Source organism: Cucurbita pepo, chromosome 7, assembly GCF_057944985.1.
Source record: "Cucurbita pepo subsp. pepo isolate OVF chromosome 7, ASM5794498v1, whole genome shotgun sequence".
Taxonomy (NCBI): Eukaryota; Viridiplantae; Streptophyta; class Magnoliopsida; order Cucurbitales; family Cucurbitaceae; genus Cucurbita; species Cucurbita pepo.
Genome location: NC_141804.1, coordinates 7,476,343 through 7,485,830, shown reverse-complemented (window position 1 = coordinate 7,485,830; position 9,488 = coordinate 7,476,343). Strand labels below are relative to the sequence as shown.

Sequence of the window (9,488 nt, the reverse complement as noted above, 5' to 3'; positions counted from 1 at the left end):
TCGCATCTTCTTTCCGCATTCGGCCTCCGCTCGCGCTTGAATGCGCTTAACCGCCTCTTCCGCCTCACTTTTCGCTTGCCGCAGGATTAGCCACATGAAGCATCTTTTGTCATCGACCAACAGGAGGAAGAGGGTCTTACCGCCTGGGGTCGTCGACTTGATGGGCCCGCAGATATCGCCGTGGACCAGCTCCAACGGCTCATCGGTGCGGTAGGATGTCTGAGATGGAAAGGGGGTGCACCTCTGTTTGCCGATGAGGCACCCGTCGCACAGCTTGTTCACGCCTTTGATTGCCGGCAAACCATGCACCATCTCTCCCTTCTGTAGTTTTTCTAGAGCAGGAAAGTTTAAGTGCCCGTACCTTGCATGCCACCTCTAAGATACCTCTTTGATCTTGGCCGAGAGGCTGACGGGTTGCTCTATCTCTAACTCAAGGATGTAAAGACGGTTTGTCGTGTGCCGAACTTGCGTGAGCAACCGTTATCGATCATCGCAGATTTTGAGTACCCCGCGCTCGATGAAAATGAAGCAGTCGGCCTCATTAAGTTGACCCAGGCTCAAAAGGTTAGCCTTGAGCCTCGAGATGAATTAGACATCGGTCAGCTTGCGGTGCTCGCCTCCCTTGTTGATGAACAGGATGGTGTTGCGCTCTTTGATCTCGACGACAGAGCCATGGCCGAATTTTACCGTCCTGCGAATTCCCGAGTCGAGCTCGAAGAACGCAGATCTAGCCCCAGTCATATGGTTTGTTGTCCCTGTGTCGAGGACCCATCGTCGGTGCTCATGCTGCTCGTCCCTCTCGCTGATCTAAGCGAACACTCACTCCTCCTTCAGTTGAATTGGCTCTCCAGTTGGTGCCTATGCTACGCCCAGCTGGAGCTCGGGTTCGACGCTCACTAGAGGAGCAGTTATGCCTCGAGATGGAGCTTGCGGTGCTCGCCTCCCTTGTTGATGAACAGGATGGTGTCGCACCCTTTGATCTCGACGACAGAGCCATCGCCGAATTTCACCGTCCTGCGAATTCCCGAGTCGAGCTCGAAGAACGCAGATCTAGCCCCAGTCATATGGTTTGTTGTCCCTGTGTCGAGGACCCATCGCCGGTGCTCATGCTGCTCGTCCCTCTCGCTGATCTAAGCGAACACTCACTCCTCCTTCAGTTGAATTGGCTCTCCAGCTGGTGCCTATGCTACGCCCAACTGGAGCTCGGGTTCGACGCTCACTAGAGGAGCAGTTACGCTTTGAGATGGAGCTTGCGGTGCTCGCCTCCCTTGTTGATGAACAGGATGGTGTCGCACCCTTTGATCTCGACGACAGAGCCATCGCCGAATTTAACCGTCCTGCGAATTCCCGAGTCGAGCTCGAAGAACGCAGATCTAGCCCCAGTCATATGGTTTGTTGTCCCTGTGTCGAGGACCCATCGTCGGTGCTCATGCTGCTCGTCCCTCTCGCTGATCTAAGCGAACACTCACTCCTCCTTCAGTTGAATTGGCTCTCCAACTGGTGCCTATGCTACGCCCAGCTGGAGCTCGGGTTCGACGCTCACTAGAGGAGCAGTTACGCCGTCATCGATTACCTCCACCTCTGTGGATTTGGAATTAAAACTGGGGACGTCGGATAAGACCGATGCACCTACCATGAAGAGAGCTGTCTCGTCCTCCTTAGATTGAGCCACATGGGCCTTCTCGGCCTTCTCGGCCTTCTCCTTGATCCTGATCCTGATCCTGATCCTGATCCTGATCCTGATTAGGTGACCTCTCTTCCCACAGTTCGAGTACTGGATCGACCTGCCATCAGTCGACTCCTTCCTCTAGCTCGACAGCGAGCCATAACCCTTGCACCTGTAGGTTGACGCGCATGCGAGCCATAACCCTTGCACCTGTAGGTTGACGCGCATCAACAAGGCCCACTCGTTGTAGTTGGACCTTGTCAGCATCGGGTACTGAACGGTGGCGGTCGTCGTCTCCTTGATCACCCGCTCAACGACAACTCGACGCCGAAAAGAAGAATGAGTTAAGGAGAAAGAAGATCAGTAGTTCAGGGGCGAAGCCACGAGAACGATAGGGAGAGGAGTTTACGGAATGAATAGGTTCCGGATGAGGAAGAAGACGAGTTGGATAAGTTTTGAAAGTAGCTAAGGGAATAAAGTATAAGGAGTAGAGTCTTGAAAAGCTACCCGTGAGCCTGCCCAAGATGGACCCCATGACGTGTGTATTTTCGCACTTTGCATTTCTTCTACTTGAACCTAAGACCGGCATGTTATTAAGTCAACGCTCTAACCACTTAACTGTTGATAAAGTTGGCTCCTCTGCAATGATATACCTCTGATGGCTTCAACCGGGCTCTGATACCACTTGTTGACTCTGGCAATTGGGAGGAAAACGTCGACGAAAAAACTGGCAGAAGGAAAATTTCTTAGAAGAAAAAATAAGGAAAAGTAAAAGGAGAGAGATTTGCTAAAGACTCGATGATTTGATTTTCTTCCGTTGAATACTTTAATAGGTTAGGTCGAATGAAGCCTTTATCTAATAGGTTTTGTAGTTGTGATTTAAGTTCTTTTAGTTATGCTGGGACCATGCGGTATGGGGCTTTAGAGATGGGTCCCGTTCCTGGTTCTAGTTCTATTCTAAAGTTTACCGCTCGCAATGGAGGGATTCCCCGGAGGTCCTCCGGGAAGACATCTGTGAATTCGTTTACTATGGGTACCGTATCTATTGTTTCTCCTTTCCTTTTGTGTTTACTACACAAGCTAGAATCGCTCACCCCTTTGTTGTACGAGGAGTTTGGCTTTCATCATCGATATTATTTCTAGGGTAGTGCCTGTGAAGGTTCCTTTAAACTTAAAGGTAAGTCCGTTTGGAGGTGTGAATACCACTTTTTTCTTATGGCAGTCTATGCTAGCAAATTTTTCGGCTAGCCAGTCCATTCCTAGTATGACGTCAAAATCCGTCATATCTACTACTTTTAGGTCTACGTGGATGGTTCGTCCAACTATTACCACTTGTCCGTCTTTTACTCTATTTTTCGTGACTAGGTCTACCCCTGCTGGGGTACCAACCGACAATACATGCATTAAGGGTTCTACTACGAACTCTGCTTGACTAATAAATGGTGAAGAAACAAATGAATGGATAGAACCCGAATCAAACAACGTCAATGCTAGAAAGCGTACCTGTCACCACGGTGCCAGACGTTCCCGCCTCTTTGCTGGTCGTAACATAGGCTCTGGTCTGTGCGCGGGTTTACATGGTGGGTTCTCGAATGACCGGACCTCTAAGGGGTTCCCTTGGGTTTCCTGTGTCCGTTGCAGGCAAGCTCTGGCCACATGACCTGCACGACTGCATTTATAACACACACCGAAGCCTACCAAACATCTACCACCATGTTGTTTTCCACAGTCGCGGCACAGGGATTTTTTCCTGTACTAGGTATCAGGCTATTGGAGGTGGAGCAAGTGGCCTATTTTGATGTCGAGGTCTCTAGAGTGGCGGTTGAAATTCCATGGGTCCGACTTCGACAGGGCATTTCTTTCCTATGACAACCGTTGGCTCCGAAATTTTCTCCTCCAGAGCCTTGGCTGTCCTTAGGGCCTCTTCGTAAGTTTTCGGGTTAAATGCCTTCAACATGCGGCGGGCCTTCGGGTTTAACCCCAACACAAATTTCTCTGTCTATTTCTCTTCAGTGTCTGCTAATGACGGTACGAACTTTCTTAATTTCATGAATTTCTGATTATACTGATCCACCGTGCGTTCGCCTTGGGTCAAGTGTTAAATTCTTGTTGTTTCTTTATACGGGTTTCTTTTGGATAGTAATATTTCAAGCAGGCTTCCTTAAAGGTTTCCCATGTTGTGATCCCCTCTTCCGGGTTGATATTCTGTTTATTATCCGCCCACCACACTTCTGCGTCTTTTTGCAGTACATATGTCGCACATGCTACTTTATGTTCATCAGGGCATCTCATTGATTCAAAGGTCGTTTCCATGTTTGCGATCCACATCTGAGCTGCTGTGGGATCTTCCTTTGAACTGACAAAAGGACGGGGGTTATACCGTCTGAAGTATTTTAACCAACTCACCCCCCTGTCCGGTTGTGGGTTTTTGGCCGGTTGTGTGGCTGTCACATCCACCGGTTGTGTGGCCACAGCGTTGGCTGGTTGCGTGGCCATTGCTACGACTTGTTGTGTAGCTAACAATGTGGCATGTTGTGTGGTCAGCATTGTTTACATTGTCGTTTTGATCGACTCCAACATCAATCTTGTGGCAGGGTCTAACCCGGCCTGTGGTGCAGCTTGAGGGGGCGGTGCATTTTTCGGAGGGGGTTCAACTTGTGGGGGAGGTGCGTATTCAGGAGGGGGTACAGCTTGTGGGGGAGATTCGTATTTATGAGGGGGTGTAGCTTGTGGGGGAGGTTTGTATTCAGGAGGTAGCTCAAATGCATAGGGTCCAGTAGTCGACCCTTCTTGGGAAGTGCTTCTTTCGGCTTCTCTTCTTCCCCATCTCCTAATGGGAGGCCGTCCTCTCCGTCTCCTTCCTCTTCTACGCCCTCTATGCTGCATGGTTCTAGAAACCAAGAAAATGAATCTATCTAAGTCTATGATTTACTTATAACATTACTTACCTTCTACTATATAATTCAAGGAAAAGGAAACATAGATGCTGTAACATAAAGACATGCATTGATACCAGATCACATCATAGCATAAAATCATACAGTATCATGACATTCAATTTTTAAAGCCAGTCACATTAAATATACTACAAAAAAAAAAATATTTGTCCTTCCCTCATCCACGCAAGGTGTACCTGACAACGACAGACCATCGGCGATTGGACCGTGGAACATGTCAAGCCTACATCATAGGCTAGTCTACAAGATCTTTAAACTTGTCTACCCCCCTTCGGGGAACAGCGAGAAGGCTGGCACATCGTCTGGTGTCTCGCTCTGATACCATTTATAACGACCTAGATCCACCGATTGCAGATATTGTCCTCTTTCGGCTTTCTCTTTTGGATTGTGATCTCCCATATTGGTTGGGGAGGAGAACAAACCACCATTTATAAGGGTGTGGAAACCTTCCCCTAGTAGACGCGTTTTAAAGCCTTGAGGGGAAGCCCAAAAGGGAAAGCCCAAAGAGGACAATATTGCTTAAGCTCTTCTCGATTTTCCAAGATGGAAAAGAATTTCTTTCATGTTTTGCTACCACACAGCTCTTACAAATTTCGGTTGAAGGAGAGATGTATGGCAACCCAATCACCATCTTCTTTGACTTTGAAGACAAGTCTTTAACCCTTTAAATTGTAGATGACCATACCTAAAATGCCAAAGCTAGTTGGTATCTTCTTTCTTCACCATGAAACTTCTGGTTACGATATTTAACGTCAATGAATATAAGCGGTTGGTGGTCATCTACATCTTAGCAATCGATCCTCTTCTAGAGTCATAAATCTCACGTTCATTATTTCGGAATGTGATCACATACTCCTTTTCTTGCAATTGAACGATACTAACCAAGTTGGCCTTCAAATCAGGAATGTAGAACACATTAGAAATTGGTCTTTAACCCTTTAAATTGTAGATGACCATACCTAAAATGTCAAAGCTAGTTGGTATCTTCCTTCTTCACCATGAAACTTCTGGCTACGATATTTAACGTCAATGGATATAAGCGGTTGGTGGTCATCTGCATCTTAGCAATCGATCCTTATCTAGAGTCATAAATCTCACATTCATTATTTTGGAATGTGATCACATACCCCTTTTCTTGCAATTGAACGATACTAAGCAAGTTGGCCTTCAAATCAGGAATGTAGAACACATTAGAAATTGTCTCTATCTACTGTTCCTTTCCCATCACTTGAACAGTTGAATTGTTGTCAAGAAAAATAGTAGTATGAAAATTTTCATTATTTTGGAATGTGATCACATATCCCTTCCCTTGCAATTGAACTATACTAAGCAAGTTGGCCTTCAAATCAGGAATGTAGAACACATTAGAAATTGTCTGTTCCTTTCCCCATCACTTGAACAGTTGAATTGTTGCCAAGACAAATAGTAGTATGAAAATTTTCATCCAGAGTTGAGAAGAGTTCCTTACAACCTGTCATATGGTTGCTGCATTCAGAGTCTATGACCCATACACCTTGATCTGCAACCTTCATATCATGAAATGACATTAACAATGTTTCTTTTTCTCTTTTCTCTGCATTGTTGGATTGATCTCTTTTCTCCTTTTGGAGCCTGGTATAGAATTCATTCTGGTAATGTCCAAGGCATTCATATCTGTAGCATTCCACGTTAGACTTGTCAAAATGTCTCTTACCTTTGTTATCATAATCGTCTCTTGTCTTTGTTATCATAATCGTCTCTGACTAGATCTGCTAAATTGTTGCCAAGACAAATAGTAGTATGAAAATTTTCATCCAGAGTTGAGATGAATTCCTTACAACCTGTCATATGGTTGCTGCATTCAGAGTCTATGACTCATACACCTTAATCTGCAACCTTGATATCATGAAATGACATTAACAATGTTTCTTCTTCTCTTTTCTCCGCAATGTTGGATTGATCTCTTTTCTCCTTTTGGAGCCTGGTATAGCATTCATTCTTGTAATGTCCAAGGCATTCATATCTGTAGCATTCCACCTTAGACTTGTCAAAATGTCTCTTGCCTTTGTTATCATAATCGTCTCTGACTAGATCTGCTGACCTGCCATCACCTCCACTTCTTTCTCGACTACCTCTTCCACAACCTTTGCCTCTTCTTTGCCCTCTACCTCTGGAACTTGAAGTTTCACCTGGTGTGGATATTTTTAAGGTTGTCATCTCCTCTATTGCACTCGTGCGATTAAGCTTCTGCTCATGCACTAGCAAGAAGCTTTGAAGTTCATCTATTTGCATATCTTCGACGTTGTTTGCTTCTTCAATAGAACATATAATGTAATCGAATTTTGGAATTAGAGATTGCAAAATTTTTTCTACATCCGCAACATCTGTGATTGAATCACAATGCATTCTCATTTTACTTGCAAGACTCATAACCTTGCTAATATAACCATTCATCATTTCTCCCTTTTTGCATTTGGAGAATTTCAAAGTCTCTTCTAACTGCTTGAAATTGAGCACGCTTTACTCTCATTGAGCCTTGATACTTCCTCCTCATTGAATCCCAAATTTCCTTGGATGTCTTCTTCTAAAGCATCGTTTCCAAGATAGTCCGATCAATGGACTGGAATAAATAACTCTTGACCTTCAGGTCCTTCAACTTCGATGCTGCCAACCATTGTCGTTGAACGGCTGAGAGTACCTCGCCTTCATTTGTCTCTACATAACCCGTCTCAACCATATCAAACAACTCCTTTAAACTAAGGAAATTTTCTATCAACATCGCCCAATGATCATAGTCACCATCGAATCTCGGGATGGCGGGCTGAACGTAGTTATCAACTTGTCTTTCTACTTCCGTTTTTGCTGCTGCAAGATCGCTATGATACCAGTTATTGGTGACAACGGGGAAATTTGATAGAATTCTTTGGGAGAAGAGAACTTTGTACAACTAAGAAGGAATGTTTAATTGATTCTCTACCTCTTCCACCAATGCCAAAATATATATATGGAGGAAACTTGGGACATTCCCCAATACCATTTAATACAACCCTGCTAGCATTTTGTACATATCATATCCTTTTTCATATCCTTTCACATATCGTTCATCATTCATATCACATCATTTCTCATTTTTCAGTTCTCATATCATACATAATTCTAACAGGGTTAGAATATAGGGACATAAATATAGGGACATTTTAGTCATTTTACACCTACTCTTGGTTGAACCCATTATCATATTCTAATGGTCACGGAAATTTCATAAATAACCTTATCATGTCATATTGATTCTTCCCTAAAATTTTATGAGCAACCGAACTCATTTAGTAAGTTTGTGGCTCGGGCACTACATTGAAATAAATTATCATGTGAACAATAAGGTTGGCGAACTTACCCCATCTTAATCCCAAGATCCTCATTTTTTTTTAATGATGATTCCATTAATTGGATCAATATTTTTTACTCAAAGTTTCTAAACTTGTTAAAGCTTCAATAATTGACATTTTTATCCATAATTGACCTTTACTTATTTAATCTAACGTCATTATTCCAAAATTTACTATAACTCAGCTCTTATTAACTGGTACATAAGTTTGTTTTTTATTACCTCATCAATAATGAATACAAGGGAAATAAAGGAAAACAACTCTTACATAACATTTGTACTAACCTATGATTTATTAATGTGATTACAATTCAACCTATAGTAACCTATACTAATGATGCAAACGGGAATTCAACCTATACTAACCTATACTATGAATGCAAATGAAATTCAACCTATACTAAACTATACTACGAATGGAAAGCAACTATCCTATGCATGTGCCACGATCCCGGGACGTGCGATGCCACCCTACATCCTCAAAAGTCAATAATTGACGTTTTTGTCCATACATCCTCAAAATCTCATTTTAAAATACTTGATCTCTCATTGCACAAGAAAATTGTTGATTAAACTTCAAAATGACATTTTCTTTTGATCCTTTTTTATTTTCTCCTAATCATTCGGGAAAGGCAAAAAAAATTTGAGGGTAGCAAACATTCTCGAGAATTTCTCTTAGATTCAAGCTCATAGCGGATGATAGAACTAGAATAGATATTTTATGTTTCCTACTCACATGAGCCCATATCTTTGCTTTTCGATCAATCTCCAATTCTAATCTTCCTCCCCAATCAGATATTATAGTGCCGATATAGACCGATATTTCATTATGGTCCAATTCTGATCGATAATAGATACTAGGACTTTGCAATATTTAACGGATCGCAATTCTGTATAGTCCATTTCTATACAAGTTCTCGGGAAATTCATTAGAGGAATGTTTCCAATAAAAAAAAATGTTTTCCTTTCCTCAATATTGTATGTGTATTGTTTGTACCTATCCACTTGATTTGGTTCATCATTAATGTCTCATCTTTGTAGATGAATTACATATACAAATTTTCGTATACAAAATCAACAAATTTATAATATTTCTTCTCTTTGGGCTACCTACCCCAATTCTAGTAAATTTTTGGAGTCAAAATAATGACATGAAGCTGGTTAAAAACTCCACCCGAACCCAATGGCAAATCGAATGTACTAGTAAATCACATGGATCTACGAACGACTTACTGTATTTGATTTGTGGCCAAACTAGAGTTTGAGAATTTGGTAACTTTCATTGTACACATTGTCAAATAGGCTTTTATCTCGGTATACCTATCTAGTACAACACAAAACTAAAGTTCCTATAACCATAACGGAAAGGCACCATAACCTTCTTACTTTTATTTTGTTTTCCTCATCATATCAAGAAGGGGCTTAACATAATTCTATTCCAAAAATTGGTATTATATAAGTATGGTGGATTTCCTCAGATGCCATAAAACTTAGACAATGT

General features: G+C 42.6%; 1 protein-coding gene across 1 annotated transcript; it reads right to left on the bottom strand.

The window, feature by feature from the left end:
• Nucleotides 1-6,486: 6,486 nt before the first annotated feature.
• LOC111798839 (uncharacterized) lies at nt 6,487-8,001 on the bottom strand. The gene is made up of 3 exons (XM_023682185.1): nt 7,997-8,001; nt 7,301-7,478; nt 6,487-7,101 (listed from the first exon to the last, which is right to left on the bottom strand). The coding sequence occupies exons 1-3, from the start codon at nt 7,999-8,001 to the stop codon at nt 6,487-6,489; spliced, it is 798 nt and encodes a 265-aa protein (XP_023537953.1).
• Nucleotides 8,002-9,488: the final 1,487 nt, after the last annotated feature.

What these genes read in the sequence shown, in the direction of transcription:
- LOC111798839 (XM_023682185.1), bottom strand. An exon ending in TAGAGACAAATGAAGGCGAG is followed by an intron (nt 7,102 to 7,300) that starts GTACTCTCAGCC and finishes AATTTCAAGCAG; the next exon opens with TTAGAAGAGACTTTGAAATT.